The 24100-nt window shown below is 38.2% G+C and overlaps 1 protein-coding gene and 1 non-coding gene across 3 annotated transcripts in view; both read left to right on the forward strand.

Annotated features, from left to right (window-relative positions):
• Window positions 1–24100, forward strand: part of ATM (ATM serine/threonine kinase) — a 142871-nt gene that overhangs the window by 114741 nt on the left and 4030 nt on the right. For both annotated transcript variants that reach the window (XM_007447216.1, XM_007447215.1), the window contains exons 57-62: window positions 697–813; window positions 13837–13986; window positions 15935–16100; window positions 17457–17543; window positions 22358–22472; window positions 23227–23290. In XM_007447216.1, the coding sequence (XP_007447278.1) occupies window positions 697–813; window positions 13837–13986; window positions 15935–16100; window positions 17457–17543; window positions 22358–22472; window positions 23227–23290 (699 nt within the window). The remainder of the gene's footprint in view (window positions 1–696; window positions 814–13836; window positions 13987–15934; window positions 16101–17456; window positions 17544–22357; window positions 22473–23226; window positions 23291–24100) is intronic.
• TRNAE-UUC (transfer RNA glutamic acid (anticodon UUC)) lies at window positions 18495–18567 on the forward strand. Its single transcript has one exon. It is a non-coding gene; the product is annotated as a tRNA-Glu (tRNA).

The following is a 24100-nucleotide window of genomic DNA, read 5'->3' on the forward strand; positions in this document are numbered from 1 at the left end:
TCCTGGGTCTTTATTTTTATTCTGAATATTTACAGGTGAGGAAAACATAAACTAGAAATATATTGTTTTCTAGAAGCATAATGCTTTTCCTCATTTTTTTGTCTCTCTGAAAGACCAGCCTTATTATAATAGTTGGTTGAAGTAAAAGAATACTTTTAACATGTACAGACATGATGAGATTAACAATCAACCTGCTTGTTATGGGGAAAAAAAAATTTGGTGAGTGTAGCTTATTTTCTTGAATAGTTCAAGTTGAAGGCCCTTGCCTCAATATCCTGAGTCTGGCACTGTGCAAAATGCTATTAAATGTATCAGAAAGTGACAGCATTCCTCCCTTACTCTGCTCTTAAGCACTTTGGGCCTTGCTGGGAAGTAGTAGAGAAACAACAGTGCTCCTCTACACTTGTATTTTACAGTGTGCCCTCAAGTGGAGGGATTCCAATTATTTTAATTACAAAAGCAGCAAGCCGGGGGGAAACTTCTTATTTCTAAATTGGTCTGCCTACCCTGTGGTATAGCTTATTCTAAATGAAAGAATAGTATTAGGTCTTAATTATTTAAGAGACTATTACGAGGAGCACAATCCTCAGATTGATTTCTAATTTCCCTTTGTCTGTCCTCAGATGACTCTTCGTGTGATTTTATAGTAAAGAAAATGAACTACACTTAGTTATTTGTGTTTTGATTATCCTGAAGGGCCGTGATGACCTGAGACAAGATGCTGTCATGCAGCAGGTTTTCCAGATGTGTAATACACTGCTGCAGAGAAATACTGAAACCAGGAAGAGGAAGTTGACTATCTGTACATATAAGGTAACTAGTTTATACTTCTGCTGCTTCATTAAGGACATGTAAAAGACACCATTATTCAGGCAGGGGTCAGCAAGCGTTTTCTGTAAATTTTGGAGATTAATTCTTTGTCAGTTGCTTCATTTGCAAATATTTTCTCCCATTCTGAGGGTTGTCTTTTGGTCTTGTTTATGGTTTCCTTTGCTGTGCAAAAGCTTTTAAGTTTCATTAGGTCCCATTGTTTATTTTTGTTTTTATTTCCATTTCTCTAGGAGGTGGGTGAAAAAGGATCTTGCTGTGATATATGTCATAGTGTTCTGCCTATGTTTTCCTCTAAGAGTTTGATAGTTTCTGGTCTTACATCTAGGTCTTTAATCCATTTTGAGCTTATTTTTGTCTGTGGTGTTAGGGAGTGTTCTAATCTCATACTTTTATATGTACCTGTCCAGTTTTCCCAGCACCACTTATTGAAGAGGCTGTCCTTTCTCCACTGTACATTCCTGCCTCCTTTATCAAAGATAAGGTGACCATATGTGTGTGGGTTTATCTCTGGGCTTTCTATCCTGTTCCATTGATCTGTCTTTCTGTTTTTGTGCCCATACCACACTGTCTTGATTACTGTAGCTTTGTAGTACAGTCTGAGGTCAGGGAGCCAGATTCCTCCAGCTCCATTTTTTGTTCTCAAGATTGCTTTAGCTATTTGGGGTCCTTTGTGTTTCCGTACAAATTGTGAAATTTTTTGTTCTAGTTCTGTGAAAAATGCCAGTGGTAGTTTGATAGGGATTGCATTGAATCTGTAGATTGCTTTGGGTAGTAGAGTCATTTTCACAGTGTTGATTCTTCCAATCCAAGAACATGGTATATCTCTCCATCTATTTGTATCATCTTTAATTTCTTTCATCAGTGTCTTATAATTTTCTGCATACAGCTCTTTTGTCTCCTTAGGTAGCTTTATTCCTAGATATTGTATTCTTTCTGTTGCAATGTTAAATGGGAGTGTTTTCTTGATTTCACTTTCAGATTTTTCATCATTAGTGTATAGGAATGCCAGAGATTTCTGTGCATTAATTTTGTATCCTGCTACTTTACCAAATTCATTGATTAGCTCTAGTAGTTTTCTGGGAGCATGTTTAGGATTTTCTATGTATAGTATCATGTCATCTGCAAACAGTGACAGCTTTACTTCTTCTTTTCCGATTTGGATTCCTTTTATTTCCTTTTCTTCTCTGATTGCTGTGGCTAAAACTTCCAGAACTATGTTGAATAAGAGTGGTGAGAGTGGGCAACCTTGTCTTGTTCCTGATCTTAGTGGGAATGGTTTCAGTTTTTCACCATTGAGGACGATGTTGGCTGTAGGTTTGTCATATATGGCCTTTATTATGTTGAGGATAGTCCCTCTATGCCTACTTTCTGTAGGATTTTTATCATAAATGGGTGTTGAATTTTGTCAAAAGCTTTCTCTGCATCTATTGAGATGATCATATGGTTTTTCTCCTTCAATTTCTTTTTTTCTTTTTTTAAATATTTATTTATTTGGTCGTGTCAGGTCTTAGTTGTGGCTCACGGGCTCCTTAGTTGAGACATGCGGGCTCCCTAGCTGTGGCATGAGAACTCTTAGTTGCTACATGCATGTGGAATCTAGTTCCCTGACCAGGGATTGAACCCAGGCCCCGGCATGGGGAGCGTGGAGTCCCAACCACTGTGCCACCAAGGAAGTCCCTCTCCTTCAATTTCTTAATATTGTTTATCACATTGATTGATTTGCATATATTGAAGAATCCTGGCATTTTCCTTGCATTCCTGGAATAAACCCCACTTGATCATGGTGTATGATCCTTTTAATGTGCTGTTGGATTCTGTTTTTATAGTATTTGTTGAGGATTTTTGCATCTATGTTCATCAGTGATATTGGCCTGTAGTTTTCTTTCTTTGTGACATCCTTGTCTGGTTTTGGTGTCAGGGTGATGGTGGCCTCGTGGAATGAGTTTGGGAGTGTTCCTCCCTCTGCTATACTTTGGAAGAGTTTGAGAAGGATAGGTGTTAGCTCTTCTCTAAATGTTTGATAGAATTCCCCTGTGAAGCCATCTGGTCCTGGGCTTTTGTTTGTTGGAAGATTTTTAATCACAGTTTCAATTTCAGTGCTTGTGATTGGTCTGTTCATATTTTCTATTTCTTCCTGGTTCAGTCTCGGCAGGTTGTGCATTTCTAAGAATTTGTCAATTTCTTCCAGCTTGTCTATTTTATTGGCATAGAGTTGCTTGTACTAATCTCTCATGATCCTTTGTATTTCTGCAGTGTCAGTTGTTACTTCTCCTTTTTCATTTCTAATTCTATTGATTTGAGTCTTCTCCCTTTTTTTCTTGGTGAGTCTGGCTAATAGTTTATCAATTTTGTTTATCTTCTCAAAGAACCATCTTTTAGTTTTATTGATCTTTGCTATCATTTCCTTCATTTCTTTTTCATTTCTGATCTGATCTTTATGATTTCTTTCCTTCTGCTAACTTTGGGGTTTTTTTGTTCTTCTTTCTCTAATTGCTTTAGGTACACGGTTAGGTTGTTTATTCGAGATGTTTCCTGTTTCCTAAGGTAGCATTATATTGCTATGAACTTCCGTCTTAGAACTGCTTTTGCTGCATCCCATAGGTTTTGGGTCGTCATATCTCCATTGTCATTTGTTTCTAGGTATTTTTTGATTTCCTCTTTGATTTCTGCAGTCATCACTTCGTTATTAAGTAATGTATTGTTTAGCCTCCATGTGTTTGTATTTTTTACAGATCTTTTCCTGTAATTGATATCTAGTCTCATAGCATTGTGGTCGGAAAAGATACTTGATACAATTTCAATTTTCTTAAATTTACCAAGGCTTGATTTGTGACCCAAGATATGATCTATCCTGGAGAATGTTCCATGAGCACTTGAGAAAAATGTGTATTCTGTTTTTTGGGGATGGAATTTCCTATAAATACCAAATAAGTCCATCCTGTTTAATGTATCATTTAAAGCTTGTGTTTCCGTTTTTATTTTCATTTTGGATGATCTGTCCATTGGTGAAAGTGGGGTGTTGAAGTCCCCTACTATGAATGTGTTACTGTCGATTTCCCCTTTTATGGCTGCTAGTTTTTGCCTTATGTATTGAGGTGCTCCTATGTTGGGTGCATAAATATTTACAATTGTTATATCTTCTTCTTGGATCGATCCCTTAATCATTATGTAGTGTCCTTCTTTGTCTCTTCTGATAGTCCTTATTTTAAAGTCTATTTTGTCTGATATGAGAATTGCTACTCCAGCTTTCTTTTGGTTTCCATTTGCATGGAATATCTTTTTCCATCCCCTTACTTTCAGTCTGTATGTGTCTCTAGGTCTGAAGTGGGTCTCTTGTAGACAGCATATATATGGGTCTTGTTTTTGTATCCATTCAGCCAATCTGTGTCTTTTGGTGGGAGCATTTAGTCCATTTACATTTAAGGTAATTATCGATATGTATGTTCCTATTCCCATTTTCTAAATTGTTTTGGGTTCGTTATTATAGGACTTTTCCTTCTCTTGTGTTTTTGTCTAGAGAAGTTCCTTTAGCATTTGTTGTAAAGCTGGTTTGGTGGTGCTGAACTCTCTCAGCTTTTGCTTGTCTGTAAAGGTTTTAATTTCTCCATCAAATCTGAATGAGATCCTTGCTGGGTAGAGTAATCTTGGTTGCAGGTTTTTCTCCTTCATCACTTTCAGTATGTCCTGCCACTCCCTTCTGGCTTGTAGAGTTTCTGCTGAGAGATCAGCTGTTAACCTTATGGGGATTCCCTTGTGTGTTATTTGTTGTTTTTCCCTTGCTGCTTTTAATATGCTTTCTTTGTATTTAGTTTTTGACAGTTTGATTAATATGTGTCTTGGCGTATTTCTCCTTGAATTTATCCTGTACGGGACTCTCTGTGCTTTTTGGACTTGATTAAGTATTTCCTTTCCCATATCAGGGCAGTTTTCAACTGTTATCTCTTCAAATATTTTCTCAGTCCCTTTCTTTTTCTCTTCTTCTTCTGGGACCCCTAAAACTCAAATGTTGGTGCGTTTAATGTTGTCCCAGAGGTCTCTGAGACTGTCCTTAGTTCTTTTCATTCTTTTTTCTTTATTCTTCTCTGCAGTAGTTATTTCCACTATTTTATCTTCCAGGTCACTTATCCGTTCTTCTGACTCAGTTATTCTGCTATTGATCCCTTCTAGAGTATTTTTAATTTCATTTATTGTGTTGTTCATCGTTGCTTGTTTCCTCTTTAGTTCTTCTAGGTCCTTGTTAAACGTTTCTTGCATTTTCTCTATTCTATTTCCAAGATTTTGGATCATCTTTACTATCATTCTGAATTCTTTTTCAGGTAGACTGCCTATTTCCTCTTCATTTGTTAGGTCTGGTGAGTTTTCATCTTACTCCTTCATCTGCTGTGTGTTTTTCTGTCTTCTCATTTTGCTTATCTTACTGTGTTTGGGGTCTCCTTTTTGCAGGCTGCAGGTTCGTAGTTCCCGTTGTTTTTGGTGTCTGTCCCCAGTGGCTAAGGTTGGTTCAGTGGGTTGTGTAGGCTTCCTGGTGGAGGGGACTAGTGCCTGTGTTCTGGTGGATGAGGCTGGATCTTGTCTTTCTAGTGGGCAGGTCCATGTCTGGTGGTGTGTTTTGGGGTGTCTGTGGACTTATTATGATTTTAGGCAGCCTCTCTGCTAATGGGTGGGGTTGTGTTCCTGTCTTGCTAGTTGGTTGGCATAGGTTGTCCAGCACTGTAGCTTGCTGGTCGTTGAGTGAAGCTGGGTGCTGGTGTTGAGATGGAGATCTCTGGGAGATTTTCGCCATTTGATATTACGTGGAGCTGGGAGGTCTCTTGTGGACCAGTGTCCTGAAGTTGGCTCTCCCACCTCAGAGGCACAGCATTGACTCCTGGCTGCAGCACCAAGAGCCTTTCATCCACACGGCTCAGAATAAAAGGGAGAAAAAGTAGAAAGGAAGGAAGGAGGGAAGGGAGGCAGGGAGGGAGGGAGGAAGGAAGGAAGGAAGAAAGAAGGAAAGAAAATAAGAAAGAGGGTAAAATAAAATAAGATAAAATAAAATAAAGTTATTAAAATAAAAAATAAGTATTAAAGAAAAAAAAATTTTTTAAGTCAAAAAAAAGAAAAAAAACGGACGGACAGAACCCTAGGACAAAGGTGAATGCAAAGCTATACAGACAAAATCTCACACAGAAGCATACACATACACATTCACAAAAATAGGAAAAGGGGAAAAAATAATGTCTTGTTCTCAAAGTCCACCTCCTCCATTTGGAATGATTCTTTGTATATTCAGGTATTCCACCTATGCAGGGTACATCAAGTTGATTGCGGAGATTTAATTGGCTGCTTCTGAGGCTGCTGGGAGAGATTTCCCTTTCTCCTCTTTGTTGGCACAGCTTCTGGGGCTCAGTTTTGGATTAGGCCCCGCCTCTGTGTGTAGGTCCCCGGAGGGCATCTGTTCTTCGCTCAGAAAGGACGGGGTTTAAGGAGCAGCTGAATCGGGGGCTCTGGCTCACTCAGGCTGCGGGGAGGGAGGGCCACGGAGTGCGGGGCGAGCCTGCGGCTGCAGAGGCCAGCAGGACGTTGCACCAGCCTGAGGCGCGCTGTGTGTTCTCCCAGGGAAGTTGTCCCTGGATCCCAGCACCCTGGCAGTGGCGGGCTGCACAGGTTCCCCGGAAGGGAGGTGTGGATAGTGACCTGTGCTCGGACACAGGCTTCTTGGTGGCGGCGGCAGCAGCAGCAGCCTTAGTGTCTCATGCCCATCTCTGGGGTCTGCGCTGATAGCCGCGGCTCGCGCGGATCTCTGGAGCTCCTTTAAGCAGCGCTCTTAATCCCCTCTCCCCGCGCACCAGGAAACAAATAGGGAAGGAAAAGTCTCTTGCCTCTTCGGCAGCTCCAGACTTTTTCCCCGGACAACCTCCCGGCTAGCTGTGGTGTACTAACCCCTTCAGGCTGTGTTCACGCAGCCAGTCCTCTCCCTGTGATCCAACTGAAGCCCGAGCCTCAGCTCCCAGCCCCCGCCCGCCCCGGCGGGTGAGCAGACAAGCCTCTCGGGCTGGTGAGTGATGGTCGGCACCGATCCTCTGTGCGGGAATCTCTCCACTTTATCCAACTCACCCCTGTTGCTGCGCTCTCCTCCGTGGCTCCGAAGCTTCCCCCCTCTGACACCCGCAGTCTCCGCCCGTGAAGGGGCTTCCTAGTATGTGGAAACCTTTCCTCCTTCACAGCTCCCTCCCACTGGTGCAGGTCCCGTCCCTATTCTTTTGTCTCCGTTTATTCTTTTTTCTTTTGCCCTACCCAGGTACGTGGAGAGTTTCTTGCGTTTTGGGAGGTCTGAGGTCTTCTGCCAGCGTTCAGTAGGTGTTCTATAGGAGTTGTTCCACGTGTAGATGTATTTCTGGTGTATCTGTGGGGAGGAAGGTGATCTCCACGTCTTAACTCTTCTGCCATCTTCCCCCTTTCCCCCGAAGGGCCTGTTTTTTGTAGGTGTTCCTTTCTGGTTTCATTCCTGTATCTCCTATTTGCCCTTTATTCTTATGTTACTGCTGTAACAAGGCTTATTTATTTATTCGTTGTTTCTATTTCTGTGAAGATATAAATAAATTAAGATAATTACTATATAGCAGAGAAGCAACCTTTCAGAGACACTTTTATGATAGTCCCATATCTGTTTCTTAAACCTGCAAAATGGTATATACCACAAGTGTTTATTTCCTCTGGTGAATTAACCCTACTTAACCTCGAGGTATTCCAACCATCAACTAAGACTAGTTTAAAAATATAATAGAAAAAAGTCCCTTTCACAATTATATAATGTATATAATGTGAATAAACTGCCTAGGATTAATGTTAATAAGAAACATGCAAGACTGTATACAATAAAATTACAAAACTATAACAAGAAAGAATAAAGGAAAACTAGGATAAGGGAGAAGTCCCATGTCTTAAATGGGAATGCAGTGAAAAATGTCAGCTCATTTCTAGTTAATGCATAGACAATGAAATTCCAGTAAAAATTTTTATATCATGGAAACATGATTTAAAAGTTTATCTTGAAAAATATATTGGTGAGAATGACTGAAATGTCTTTGATAAAGGCAACAGGTGAAAGTGGACTCTGTCTAATCATATGAAAGTAAATGGTAAAGCTTTAGTAATGAAGATGATATCGTTCATGACATAAAAATAGATTAATAGCCTTGAAATGGATATTTATATGTACATTTATAAGAAATCAATATATAGCTTTGACTTTTAGAAAGTTCCTGAATAAGCCTAAAAATGCCATTAACTCTGCGTATGATGAGATTATGGGTAATACCTGCTTTTTAATATATTTTGAATTGCCCTAAATGAACATTTTTTTAATTATAAAAATAATTGTTAAACTAAAAACACCAAATAGGGGAGTAGGGAAAAAGAAATTAGATCTACCCTCCAAAATTCTGATTGAGTCAGGCTATTGTAATTGAAAACTGTACTTTTTTAGAGCTTCTTAATTGCCTACAGAAATAGAAATATAAGACTCACTGGTTATTCGGGTGAGGTTGAGGGGTGGGAAAGCATGAAGAAAAGCACGCTTTTTCGTAATACCTTCAAGTTTGTGAGAAATTTGTCATGTGAAACTTTGTAGGATATTAACTAATATAATTGATGCTTTCTATTAGCAGTTAACAAAAAAACAAGTTCTCATGGAATGCTAAGAGCAAAAGTTTTTAAAAGATCTGTGAAATCTATTCTGCAGAAAGACTTCTTTGGTGTGGTTTAGATCAGTGCTGCTCAAATTTAGCAGGCATCGTAATCCCTGGAAGGGTTTGTCAGAACACAGATGCTGGCCTTCCCTGGTGGTGCAGTGGTTGAGAGTCCGCCTGCCAATGCAGGGGACACGGGTTCTTGCCCGGTCCGGGAAGACCCCACATGCCGCGGAGCGGCTGGGCCCGTGGGCCATGGCCACTGAGCCTGCGCGTCCGGAGCCTGTGCTCCGCAACGGGAGAGGCCAGAACAGTGAGAGGCCCGCGTACCGGAAAAAACCAAACAAACACAGATGCTGAGCCCCTAGAATTTCTAATTCTAGGATGGAGCCTGAAAATATGCATTTCAAGTGATGCTGATGCAGCAGTGTTTGAGGAACCGTACTTTTAGACCCACCAGTCTAGTAACTTTGCTATCATTTGATCTAGCTTAATTATAGGGCAAAGTTGATGAGCTGTTAACTGTCCAGGTGCTTTAATGTGGCAGGTACTTTAACGATTGCTGAGAAGTTTTTAGAGGGCAGATATTCAGTAACATGAATGAAAGAAAATTTTTATGCTCTAAATGCCAGACTTTTAGATAGCATAGATGATGACTGAAGAACTGGGAATCAATGTGTTGCAAAAAGTTTGGGCTCTAAGATCCCCTGTTTTTTTCAGAAAGCCACTCAGGTTTCCAAGCAGGTAACACAGTTTAGCTTCCAAAGTGCATTGCTATAAAGCATGAGAGAGAGAATGCCCTAACCTAAAATATTTTGAAGGCAGAAATGACTAAACTCTATTTCTACTTTATGACTTTTTAAATATCTGATTTTTACAGAGAACTATTTTACCGATTAAATAGTGGAGTTATTTAATGTTACACATCTGAATAGTAAAAAATAACCTCTTAATATGAGAGTTTAGGTTTGACTTTATTGTTTAGAATTATAATACTGGGCCAATAGATGTATGTTATTTTGAGATTACTCCAAGAATGTGAAAGTTATGTTATAACTATATTGCTAGTTGTTCTTGATTTCAGTTAATGTTCCTGGAAGTTCTATAGTGTATGTAGGGAAGCAGTCTGCCTAGTCCAGGTCTTCTGTGGAGTCATTCCCAATCTGGCATTCAGGTGTCCTGTGATCATTGTGTCAACAAGAAGGGTCATTGACTTCCTGAAATTAGCTCTTGGTACCCAAATGTCAGTATACAACCTCAAAAGGAGAGACCTGTATATTGAGGCATACCAGATACCTTTCATCAGAGAGAATCACGTGGAGATGAAGGAAGACAAAGTTCTTACTGCATATGCTGACGCTGAGACATAGCCCTCTGATAACTAGAATTCATGTGATTGGACTAATTTATCTCTATTAAAACTACATTTTTAGAAAGTATATTGAACAACTATTCTAAAGTCTTAGATATGAGAGGATTCACTTTTTAAAATCAAAGTCTTATATAAACAATATTTACGTGCAAAAAGCTTCGTACTTAATTCTTCATTATGCCTTATGCTAATAAATAATTTTTCTTCTTTGTGATATATCTTCCTTCTCAGTCAGGATTCTGGGAGAGAAGTCATAATGCCCTAAGGCATTCACTGTATTTAATGAATTAACTTCATTTCTATGTATCTAGGATGGTACTAGCTGTGTACCTTGAGGTAATTTGAGAAAATAGTCATCAATCATTTTCTGTGACGCCCAGGCAAAATACTCAGATACTCAGATGAAATAGGCTATTCCAGGGAATATTAGTACCTGAGGAAACACTGCCATTTGCCTTTTGAAACTTGAATTCAACTGTTTTTACATCAACCAGCATCACAGTTGAATTCTGAAATGAGATAGAAAAAAGCCAACCTGGTCCTTTCTAGATCAGTCTCTTAACAAAAGACAAGGGTTTGATTTTTTTCCCCGTAACTAGGTATTAATAGAGAGTAATTTTGGAAAAGGGATCTTTGATGGAATTGCTAGGAGGCAAGAATGTTAATGTGATCAAGCATTAGGGGTCACAGCTAGCTCAAAAATAGGGCTGGGTTTTCTGGAAGGAAGGCATTTAGAGCTACTTAAGCAGGAAGGAAAATCGGTTGGAAAAGCTATGAGATCTGTTTATTCATTTGTTCAATAATTGTTTATTTACACGCCTAGTGTTGTGTTAAATACTCTAGTAGGTGCTGGGGATATAAAAGCAATAAAACATAGTCCTAGTTCTTAAGGAGCTCACCAGGGGAAACAGACACACAATTATAATGCAAAGTGTTAAGTACATTTTTAGAGAATGAAAAGAGCTAAAGATAGAGGAATCATGCTTATCTTTAACACCACTGGGGAAGGCCCAGGCTGAGGGCAGGAAGAAGCTCCAGTGCCACCAGGGCACAGAATAGGGAGAGACTTGGGCACCAACTCCCAGTGGCCTCTCAACACAAGGCCGTCACCCACAGGGTCACTGTGACTTACTGGAGCAAGCAGAGTCTTCTGGGCCAGGGTTCTACTAGCTTGTTTGTCACTGTACCCAATTAGGAGGCCTCACCGCATTAACAGGCAGCCAGAACCTGTTTAATGGTTGCTTACTAAAATGCCTGCTCCTCAGATTATGGCCCTGCTTCTAAACAGAGGGCTCATTTGGGGAGCTTCTTGGCCCTGAGAGTGAGCAGAGGCTCAGGAAGGATACACAGCGTGGGATTCACAGTCACTGTCCTTCTTCCGGTGCTGGAGACAATTTAACATCTGAGGGAGTTTGAGAGGAAAGGAGGGACCAGCCCTCTCTGCCCTGCCTCATCTGCATCTGACTGTGCTCCTATAAGAAAATTGATAAGTAGCCTGAAACCCATGGTACCAGGGCCTACCCTGTGTCCATGATCCTTGGCAAGCCCTTCCACTCACCCCCTTAATCAGAGTGGGTGGACACAGAGCAGAAGGAAGCCTGAAGCCCTGAAAAAGGCTTTAAAGCACAAGCCTTTTGCAAGGGCCCCTCTCAGGAACTTCAGGGCATGGCTTCTGTTCTACAGCCTCCAGGACCTGGGCCTGTGAACATCTAGGGGCTTAGCCTTAGGATCTGAGCAGCAGTATGTTCCTAAGGCTGAGCCCCACCAGCTAGCTCATCCAGAACTAGCCTCATTTTGGCATCTTTGAGACAGGGTGCTGGCCCTTAGCCTACTCATCTAGAGAGGACAGTTGTAAAGGGTTCAAGGCCCAGACACTATAAAAGCTGGGGTAGAGCCCCCATGAGAGGAACATGAGCCCTGCTCTGGGTTCACAGCTGTAGAGGACCATTTCAGGGGAAGGGCAGAGTGGGCAGAAGAGAATAGGGGTATGTGTGCAGGCAAGGAGGTGGGGGGAGTGGTGACTTAAGACAGAAGCATCTTATATTCCCTATATCCTAATTTTGTTTCACTTAAGGGCTTTTCACTTCCCTCTGCCTGGAATACTGTTCCCTCAGATCTTTGCATGGATTATTATTCTTTCAGATTTTTCTGTTACCTCTTCAGAGGTGCCTTCTCTGACCACGTCTCTATTACTCACTTTTTAAAATGTATGTTTTGTTCTATTATAATACTTGTTAACTGGCATCATTAAATGTCTATTAGTGTATACGTTCTGACACCAGAATGAAGCTTTATGAGGGCATGGTCTTCATCTGCCTCGTTGCCACTCTATTCTCAGTGCCGTAGCACCATGTGTAACACATAATAGACTCTCAACAAATACAGTTAATAAATTAATGAAAGACCTCCTTCATGTTAAGACACAGAACATAAAACAGTAAAACATATTTGAGTACATTAAAATTAAAAATATAGAATTAAAGATACTGTAAAGACAGGTGGCTGAGAAAACGAATTTTAAAAAATTTATTAACAAACACAAAAAGGATTGTTATAATATTACTAGCAACAAGAAATTTATATATAGAATATGTAAATAGCTCTTACAGACTAGTAATAAAAAGACAAGCAGGTAAGAAAAAAGGTAAAGAATACAAACAGCCAGTTCACAAGAAGAAAACATTTGAATAGCCAATAAGTCTTACCAGATTATACTCTACTGGGAATCTGGAAAATACAAATGAAAACCACAGTGAGATACTATTACACACCTCTTGGATTGACAAAGTATAGAAGTCTGGCAATACATTGGGAGGTTATAGAATAAACTCTGCTAATGGGTATATAAATTGGTACAACTACTTTGTATAGTTACTTGGCAATATATGGTTAACTAAGTTGAAGATGCGTATCCCAAATGACTGACCCAGCTCTTCAATTTCCAGGTACGTGTATACCCTAGAGAAACTGAAATATATTCATTAGTAGATTAATTCATTGCAGCAGTGTTAAAGGGAAATCTGGAAATAATGTAAATGTTAATCAATATTCCGATTGTATAAATTGGGTAATTGTGGCATATTTATACAAAGTACAGTTGTTAAAACGAATGACTTAGGATTAAATGTACTAACACAGTTAAGGTAAAACAGTGTTGAGTGAGAAAAAAGCAAATTGCAGAAACATACATATAGTGTAAATACCCTTTATTTAAAGCTTACAATTACTTATGTATGTATAGCTTTGAAATAAAAATACTGCATACCCAAAAATACAGGAACATGATAAGCAAGTTAGCAGTCATCTTGTTGGTAGGGAGGGGCATAAGGTCAGTGAAGGGTACAAAGAGAGCTTTGTCTCTTTCCCAGCAAATATGAATAATCTTAGATTTGATAAAGCTGTTTAGTAGGTAAAAGGGTGTTTGTTTATATTATTTTCTACATTTTATGTATATTTATAAAATGTCATAATTTTTAATCTTCCCAGTAAAATTGCTTTTATGTTTAGGAATACATTTCCTCTTGGTGAAGCTAACGAGACTACGAAGCAAGAATGCATACACTTTCAATTACTAAAGTATACTAAAATTGACACTACATTTGATATTTTCCAAAGTGAAATTCTTTGAATTTGACATTAAAAGTATAGGAAAGCAAAGTTAATTCCTCTGCTAAATGGAACAAACTAAGTATGGCTCAGTCACAGATGATAAGTATAATTAACAGGATTGACCTCTCAGGGATCATGGAGATTGAGAGGAGAGCAGGTTCTCAGAAGTCTATGCAGCAGACTAGAAAATCTTATTCTTTGAGCTTGTTTATTTTCAGTTGCTTTCTTCCTATGGACAGAAAAATAATAGTATAACTTGAAAGAATGCTTCACACTGACTCTGATAGTTGAATAATCATCACATGCTCTTTAATGCCTTTCCATAATCAAAACATACTTAATCTGTAACTTCAGGTGGTTCCCCTTTCTCAGCGAAGTGGTGTTCTTGAATGGTGCACAGGAACTGTCCCTATTGGTGAATTTCTTGTTAACAATGAGAGTGGTGCTCATAAAAGATACAGGCCAAAGGATTTCAGTGCCTATCAGTGCCAAAAGAAAATGATGGTGAGTAACACTCAAAAATATAAGTTATTGCAATATTATCTAATAGCTTATTAAAACTGATATCAAATATTATGGAATGTAAAAAGTTTTAATTTCATCAAGTAATTGTTAATGACAGTAAGTATAAGAAAGTAAGCTCACCAGAATGAAAGTGTGTGTGAGTGAAAAAGGAAGGTTTTGAAACTATGTTAAGTGTCAACCCTTGTCCTATGAGAACTTAACATTATTCAGTGTATGCAAATTTGCTTCCAGTTTGGGGTAAGCTAATTCTTAACAAAACAAACAAAACACTAACTAAAACCAAAAAAAAAAAACAAAACATTATGAAAGAGACTTTCAAAGACATTTGCCACATCACACTGGCCATCTGATCTGACATTCATTCACCCAATCAGTGACATTTATTGAACGTGTCCTCTCTACCAGATACTATGCTGAGACTTTACAAATATGACTAGTCACCATCTCACTTATCCCATTTTAAGTTGAGAAGAAGTTCTGAAAATTTTGCTTACTCCAGGTCAATGAGCTAATAAATAGCGGAGCAAGGATTTAAACCTTGTCTGTCCAACTCTAAAATCCATTTACTTTTTCTTTTGTTGTGCTTTCTGTTATATGTTTTTTAAAATGTATGGTAAAGTACTACAGGGATTGTGATGGAAAGGCACTGTGTAGGCACAGAGGAGGACATGATCAGTTCTACCTGGGACAGGGAGGAGTGGAGAGAATCAGATTCAAGAAAGACTTCATAGAGGAGATGGTGTTTGAGCTGAGTTTTATAAATGAATTGGTTTTCTAAGCAGAGGAACATACAAACAAAAAGGAAGGAGGCATGAACAGGCAGGTAAAGACAGCATAGGCTTAGGTTTTGAGGAGGAATAGATGAGATTGAAGTAGTAGTCATTAGTCAAAAAATGGAATGTTATGAAATGTTAAGAAATTTTCACTCTATCCTGTAGGCAATAGAGAACCCTTGAGAAGGATAGTAATATCAGATTGGCATTTAGAAAACTCTGACAACACTTATATTTTTGAGGGTTATATTTTTGAGAAAGCTGACTAGAGGCATGAGGCGGAGTCTGAACTAAGAGTAATAGCAGTAGGAATGGAGAACAGGCAGTTCATATAAGAAATATTAAAGAGGCAAAACTTAGATGATTTGGTTGCTGTTTAGAAGTGGGGTTGATGAAAAAAGAGTATCAGTGGCACCCAGTTTCCTGGTTGGTATGATGGAGTAGGTGGAGAAGCTATTTACCGTGTTGGTGAATAGAGGAAGTGGCTGGGTTTTGCCAAAGATGAGAAGGTGAATTAGTTTGGATTTGGAAATGATCCAAGTGAAGATGTTGAGTGGGAAGTTGGAGAGGCACATCAGGCTGGAGCTTATTAAAGATACCTGAGCCAAAGATACAGATTTGGAAGTCATCAGTCCATAGATGAGGATTGAGCCTTTTGAAGTAGATGTGCTTTGCTTCAGGAAATTATTATATAGTAAGGAAATGTTGAAGGACAGATCTGAGATGTGTCAGCTGCTTTGCCATCCATCCGGGATTGATTCTTCCATTCTTTCTCTTTTTCCTGTTTCCTATCACACCCCTAGTGCTGTGATACACCTAAGACTATCTGGAGCTACCTTTGGCATTTTTGTGTTTACTTCCACATAGATTACAGAATCATTCAAATTAGAATTGAATTAAAACAGATAACAGTCACTGTTGGTGTGCCACCTTCCCCTAAAATTAACATGAAAACCCTAAAGGGATTATAACTTGTTATTAATTGCTTCCCTGACCAGACTTTTAGCTTCTTGTGGGTAGAGATAATATCTTGTTCATCTTTTTATTGCCTTTATATCTGTCATACTATTTTCCTATTGAAACTCCTAGTAGACTTCAGTTAAATTAGTTGAACAGAATATTCAGAAAATAATTCTATATTTTATCTATTAAAGGATGTACAAAAAAAGTCTTTTGAAGAGAAATATGAAACCTTCATGGAGATTTGCCAAAATTTTCAACCAGTTTTCCGTTACTTCTGCATGGAAAAATTCTTGGATCCAGCTGTTTGGTTTGAGAAACGATTGGCTTATACTCGGAGTGTTGCTACTTCTTCTATTGGTAATCTTCTTATACATTTTAGTAGATTCAGCACTTCCTACATTCTGAGTTACAGGGGGATGGTGGTGGTGATGGTGTTTGTTAATCAAACCATCTTCATCATTAGATCATTGTGTTTCTTGTTCATCCTGATTCTTAGCTTCTGAAAGTAGCTCTTCTTAGCTTTGGTAGGAGAGAATTTCTTTTTTCCAGGTAGGGAAATAAAGACTGGTTATTTTTCTTCATTGCTTAATAGTGAATATGGCTTATTTTCTTTCCCCTCAATGTATTACTTTCTGGGATTTTCTTTGGAAAATAATAAAACTCGTGATAATTCTATTTAAGTTATTTCCTTTAATTATTATTGTTCTTGCATACAGCCTCTATAATACTATGATATTAACACTCAAAGATTGATTCTGTTTAATAGAATTTTGGTTTTGGAATAGAAATAATGATATATATTTAATTATTCTGTGTACAATATATATTTTGGCTTTTTTTATTTCTGAGAGATTGGAATAGTTAGGGCAGTTAACAAAATCTTAGAGTATGAGAACTAACAGGAATATCAGTGATCTATTTTTTAATTAAAGACCACTCTTTTCATCACTTAGGTACAGTACACCAGGAAGGCAGGACATGTATATTTTGAAAAATTTCTAGGTAATAATGAAACCCTCTTTTTTTCTACAATGAGAATCATTAATCTGATTCAACTAATTTAGTTTACAAACGAGAAAGTAGGCCCAGTTAATGACAGAGCTAGCCATGCACCCCAGGCATCCTGACACCCTGTCCACTATTTTTTCTGTAACATCTCATAGTGTGTTTCATTAGGTTAAAAGCATTTTAAAGCATGTTATCATCTGTGTTAAAAACAGAAATGTAGTTTTTCCTGGATATATACCTGGTGAAATGAATTATTGACTAATTTGTGTTAAATATAATTCATCAAGCAGAAGAAAGTTTCACTGAAGAATGAAGAATTTACCCATAGGCGCCTCAATTTAAAAGTATACTCAATAAATATTTGAGTGTATATAGTGCAGTGCTTTGGCCCTGGTAAATAATGGGTCTCAGTTTTAACCAACTTAATTTTGAAGTATTAATATTTTAATATATGTGCCTATTAGTAAATGGAAAACTTTTTTAACAAATCATCTAGGATTTGTAAAATGCAGTATAAATGAAAATGGCTGGCAAGATTTGACTTAAACTGAAAATGGCCAGTTATGTACTTAATTTCCTTCAAGTAGGCAAAAAAGCCTAAGCTACTTAAAAATTATATAGAGTCAGTGGTATTAGTTGAAATTATGGCTAACTGTGTTATAGAAGTAGATGATATCAGTAATTTCAGATTGTTTTTTTTTCTAGTTGGTTACATACTTGGACTTGGTGATAGACATGTACAGAATATCTTGATAAATGAGCAGTCAGCAGAACTTGTACATATAGATTTAGGTAAGTAACAAAAGATATGTTTCTTTGTTCAGTAAATATTTGGTCATCAAGAAATGTTGTTTGCCTGCCAGGATGTTGCAAGTATCAGAGAGAGAGAGAGATCAAAACAATAAATATTGTTTAAAAAAAAGCATAAACAGTGATGCTGGAGGGAGTAGCTAATTCTGCCTTGGATAATGAGTGACATTTAAGCCAAGTCTCAAAGAAAGAAAGGATAATCTAGAGAGAGGATAGAGCAGATATGAAGGGAGGAATAATGAAGTTGTAGCATGTTTTAGGAATGGTGAGACATTAAATGTGGCTGGAGTGAAGTTTGCATGTAGTTGAGTAGCTTGAGGTATAGATTGGTACTAGATTATAAAAAGCCAGGCCAAGAAGTTTCAACTTTAATCTGTTAAACAACGGGAAGTAAATGAAGATACATTTAATCAGGACATAATCTTTTTTGATTATTGGAAAGATAATTTGGGGAACAGTATCTGTGCAGTAGGAAAACAAATTAGGATATGTTATAATAGTTTAGACGAGATAATGAAAGAAATGATTCGGACTAAAGTTGTATGAAACAGGAGTCGGATTTGGGGGACATTTTTGTAGTAATTTTGCACCAGTGATATTAGATGTGGAAATAGTGGGAGAGGGAACTCCAAGATAACTGAAGTTTCTAGCTAAGGAAAACAGCAGGTTTTGTAGAGAATAAGAAACTGATGAGTTTAGTTTTGTATGTTGTTTTGAGGTATTATTGGGATTTCCAGGGGAAGTAGACAGTTTAATATATAGGAAAGCAAAGATGTTGAGCATAGTAAGAGATGTAGAACTTTTCAGCAAATAGATTTTAGTTGAAGTCGTTGGACTAGAGGAGGTTCTAATCTTGTACATCATCCTTGATGAAGAGAACTAAGGATGGAATTGTAAGAAATCTCAGCATTAAAAAGGCTGAGTCTTAGGAATTGCCTGGTGGTCCAGTGGTTAGGACTTGGCACTTTCACTGCCGAGGGCCCAGGTTCCATCCCTGGTTGGGGAACTAAGTTCCCACAAGCTGCACAGCAAGGCCAAAAAAAAGGCTGAGGCAGAAAAGAAAAAATAAATGAGGAATAACCAACAAGTCATAGAAACTAGAGGTAGGGATATCTTGGAAGACAAGAGAGGATAAATTTTCACGGAGGAAGAAGAAGTGCTGTGCTCAATAGTATCTAATACAGAAAGGTCAAAGATGAATGCTGAAAATAGACCTTTGAATTTAACAATTAATCAATCTTAGTAAACTTTGGATAGAATGGAGGAAGTAAGATTGAGAAAAGGCAAGGATTAAATGGAAGTTAAGGATGTGTAGGCTAAGAATGTGGAACTGTTCTTCAAGAAATTTAGAAGTAAGGGAAGAATGAAGAGAAATTTGCTGCAGAGATGGGAGACACACATTTGGTCCCCTCCCCCCACTTCTTTTGGTTCTGAGGGTTTTTTGTTCTTGTTCATTTGCTTTCTTAAGATGGGAGATACTTATAGGAGAGAGACAAAGATAATTGAAATAGCAAGGGAAATCATGAAGTATGTGAAGGTGTAGAGTTGGCTTTACACTGGAAGCGTGTTAGCTTTTCCTCCAAGAGAAGAAAGGATGAGTGCTAAATAGGAAAGTCTTCAGCTAGAGGGGAGAGAATTTGAGGGAAATTATATTTGCTATTCTGTTTTCTCTGAGAACTGGAAAGCATGTTTATTTGCTAAGAAATGGAGGGATGGTAATTGGCCTTAAAAGAACAATAAAATTTTAAAGGTGGGTACCATGGAAATGAGACCAACAGCTGACTAGAAAGGCATAAATCAAAAAGACATGCCAAGCATTTTAAGGGGCATTTTAGGGTGATAATCCTAAATTTGTAGTGTCATCATATGATTTCTTCCAGCACCCTCAGCATCTCTGGAATTTAAGTTCTAGTTCGAAATGGTAAGTGTGGAGGAGCAAGGGACCAAGAAGAATTGAGTTACTAGTGAGAGTAATCAACTTGCAGGCTATACCCTGAGCTGAGTAGGGAAGGGAGAGAGACTAATAGACTAGAAATCTCAGTGAGTTTGAAGATTATTTAACACGAATAAAGGGGTAGAAGGAGAAGAGGTTTTAATTAAAATGTAGAATTTAAGATTTCTTAGAAAGTACAGTTTTAGGAGATTATAAGTTCTATAGTATAAGTTTTTGCTAAGTGGTTTGCTAAGAGAGAGTAAATTGAATTTCATTAGAACAGAGAAGATCAAGAATATTATATGGTTTTCCCCAGAATGAATTCCAGAGTTAGGACAGAGAGGATCGTGAGCTAGGTCCACACCAACATTCAATGAATTTGATAGGAGTTCTTAGATGTTGGGTCATAATAAATATGAGGATGAGTGGAGTTGTTAGAGCCAGAATGTGGGAACTCAATAAAGGAGTGAAATTTTGCATGAGAACAAAAGGGCAGTGCAATGGAAGCTGCAAAGTAGAGATAGGAGTATGCCAACCGATGTCCAGGCCATGCTAAACACATCTATAAATGAGAAAGGTAAATTGGTATAACCAGTTTGTAATACTGTTTAGCATTATCTGCTAAAGCTGGGAATTGTGACCCAGCAATTCCACTGCAGTAAAAATGCACGCATGTGTATAAGAATGTTCATAGCAGTACTATTCATAATAGCCCCAAATCAGAAACAGCCCCAACCCCCATCACAAATAGAATGGATGAACAGTCTACAGCCATACCACCCTGAACGTGCCTGATCTTGTTTGATCTTGGAAGCTAAGCAGTGTCAGGCCTGGTTAGTACTTGGATGGGAGAATGGATGAATGAATTTTATTGTATTCATAAAATGAAGTACTATATAACAATGAGATTGAATGAACTATAGCCACACTCAACATGGAAGACTCACAAATACAATGTTAAGTGAAAGAATCTAGATACAATAGAATATATACTGTATAATTCCATTTATGTAAAATATAAAACTGATAAAATTAATCTATAGTGTTGGAAGTCAGGATAGTCGTCAGCCTTTGAAGAGGTGTTTCATGATTCATAGGGAGATGAGGCGGGGCTTCCGGAATGCTGGTTACATGGGTTTGTTCATTTTATAAAATCTCAATTAGCCACACACTTGAATGACTTTGATGATTTGTACACTTTTCTGTGTATCTCTTTGATTATCTGTTGCTGCATAAGAAACCACCCTAAATTTAGTAGCTTAAAACCACTATTACTATCTCTTATAGTCTATGCATTGACTGGTCTCAGCTGGAAAATTCTCACTTATGATCTTTCACACAGCTGTAGTCAGCACCTGGGGCTGAATTTACCTTAGGATTCAACTGGGCCAGTGTCCAAGATGGCTTCTTACACATTTGATGCTTCATTGCTCCTCCACGTGGCCTCTTTGTCTAGCAGAGTAACCTGAACTTCTTACAAAACATCTCAGGGCTCCAAGAGGAAGGAAGTAGAAGTTAAGGGTTAGCTTGCAACTGGCACAGTGTCACTTCTGCTATATTTTCTTAGTCATAGTAGTGTCATACGACCGATCCAGATTCTTCCCTCTCTTTCTGGGACTCCAATAACAATACATTAGATTATCTCACTGTATCACTTACGCTGTTTACGTCCTTCTGTATATTTTTCAAACCTTGTTTTTCCTTCAGCTCACCCATGGTGTCAGTGGAAACCATGCGGGGAGCCTGGACTTCCCGTGTCACCAATCTGTGGCAAGGAGCCCCCTTTCCTCTTGGATGTCAGAGGAGGCCAAGTGGGGAACCTGGTCTTCTACCACGACTTAGCAGTAAATAAGGTGGTTACTCCCAGCAAAAATAGAAGTGTAGATAAGATCCAGAGTCTCATAATGTAATATCTAAAAGGTCAAAATTTCAGTTGAAAATCATTTGTCAGGAAAATTGCAGTTTGAATGAAAAACAATAGATGTCAGCACTGAGGTGACAAAGATGTTAGAATTATCTGACAAAGATTTTAAAGCAGCCATCATAAAACTACTTCAAGGAGCAATTACAAACATGTTTGAAACAAAGGAAAAGGTGCTAAATCTCAGCACGGAAATAGTTTCAACATAGAAATAGGAGATATAAAAGAGAGCCAGGTGAAAATTTCATTTTCCATTTTTTGGATGATTCTCTAGAGAACTATGTTGAGTGAAAAAAGCTAATCCTCAAAGGTTACATACTGTTTGACTCCATTGATATACTTGAAATTACAAAATTATAAAAATGGAAAACAGATTAGTTATTACTGGAAGAACAGGGGGTAGGGGTAGGCCTTGGGAGTAAGTAGGTGTGGCTAATATAGCATGAGGGATCCTTGTGTTGATAGAAATATTCTATATCTTGATTATATCAGTGTCAACATCCTGGTTGTGATATTGTACTGTAGTTTTGCAAGATGTTGCCATTGGGGAAAATTGGATTAAAAAAAAAATATATATATACACACACACACACACACACACACACACACACACACACACACACACATATGTATCTTCTGCATTTTAAATTCTACCCCTTCACTACCTCATTTTTAAAAGTCATCCTTTAATATAGAATTCTCTAATTACATCAATAAATAATTTTTTTAACCTGATTTTTTAAAATTGGGGGTGGATCTCCTGGAGAATGCAGGAGATGAAGAAGGCAAGCAGAGCAGAAATAGAATAAATGACTGTGTGTTTTAGTACTGATTGAATATTGGTGACAAATTATTTAGTGCCTCTGAAAAGTTCACATACCAGTTGAGAGGAAAGTAAATTAACTATGGGACCTCCTAACCTCACTGTATTTTTTACTTCAGGAGTTGCTTTTGAACAGGGTAAAATCCTTCCTACTCCTGAAACAGTTCCCTTTAGACTCACCAGAGATATTGTGGATGGGATGGGAATTACTGGTGTAGAAGGTGTCTTCAGAAGGTAAGTCAAATAGGGTAAGGTAAGGCAGATGATTTTTGGTGTTGAAATTATTTGGATTATTGATTTCTATAGATTATAGAGTTCACCGTTACTAGAATTATTATACATTCCAGTGCTTTACCAGTACTAAGGAAAAGACCTTGGGTAAAAGCAGTAATAATTTCCCCTTCCTTCAGACCACCTGGGACCTCACCCAGTATGACACACATACTGTCCTCCCTTACTGCCTCTGGAAGCAGCCCGCCTTTAATTTTCACACCTCTGTCCTCGCTAACTCTTTGTTTACTGATCAGAACTTCTCTTGTGTGCTCATTCTTGGGTATATAAATTATCTTAAAGGAGCTTATGATATGGTACCAATTTCTGCTAAAAGAACTTTGCAGTTCCTTGTAGTTTTCCCAGCATAGGTCTACATACTCAACTTTCTTTTTTAAGTCTACATACTCAACTTTTAACAGGGCAGATTCTAGTCAAAGTAAACTGTAATTACCATAATAATCAACTGAAAGAAATGTTTCATAGTAGTATTGTGTTATTCTTATAAATGCTAAGCTCATATTCACATATATATTTGTATTCATTTCAGAAACATCTACTGAAAACCCACTCTGCCAAGTAGTATGCTCTTTGAGATATTAATTTGGGAATTATTAACAGGAATAGTCTCAGCATACTAAACATGAGTATATAGGAGGTAAAGATATGTTGTAAATGTTGGTGTATAATAAAATTCATATTTATAATGTGTTTGTAGATGCTGTGAGAAAACCATGGAGGTTATGAGAAACTCTCAGGAAACCCTGTTAACCATTGTAGAGGTAAAGTATATTATAAGGAAATCTTTATTTCTCTGCCTGATAGACTGTGTATCTTGTTAGGAAGGCACTGATTGGAGCATCAGTGCTTTGTTTTAATGAGGTGGGATGATGCTGGGCAGCAGGAGAGTAAATAGTGGCTTAGAAACTTGAGGCCTTCAGCCCTCTCAAGTTTCTTGGAATGTTACAGCACTATAAGTAACCTCTAGTCTTTAATACGTACATCAGCACTTTGACATCTTAGGTACCTTGTATGGTATTATTTTCAGAATGGTTTCCTTTGGAGTTTGAAGAGAAATCAATAAGTTGTATCTCCTTTTCTCATGCCCAGGTTCAGAACCATGTAGTGAGACAGATGGAGATCAAAATGTCAGCATTGTTACTGTAGGAACATGACTGAGCAGTGAGGGCCAAACTGGCTTGCTGCTGGTGCCACCTCAGTGCCTCTTTGCTGTCTTAACCTGGGAACAACCCACTGAGTGGGGTTTGGGCCTACAGGGCATAAACACTCCATCAGGATCACTGCCTCATGTTGATCTGGGCAGAAAGGGAAGGAAGTCCAGCAAATTTCCAGTGCTTATGACGTTAATTCTACCCAGGTGAGAATTGGGTACCCAAGGCAGTCATTCTCTATCCTAGTAAAGGGTATGTGGGGCAAGAGATCAGGAGAGGGTCCTCCACAGGGAAGCTTGGAAGTAGAGTTGAAGCATGTCTCCCTTACATTCTTTCAGCTTCTTGTTCCTTTAAGTGGTGGTGCTGGACCTGGCTGCACTTTACTATCACCTGTATTTTTTTTTTTTTTTTTTTTTTTTT

The sequence above is a fragment of the Lipotes vexillifer genome, unplaced genomic scaffold (genome assembly GCF_000442215.2).
Source record: "Lipotes vexillifer unplaced genomic scaffold, Lipotes_vexillifer_v1.1 scaffold1725, whole genome shotgun sequence".
NCBI lineage: Eukaryota > Metazoa > Chordata > Mammalia > Artiodactyla > Lipotidae > Lipotes > Lipotes vexillifer.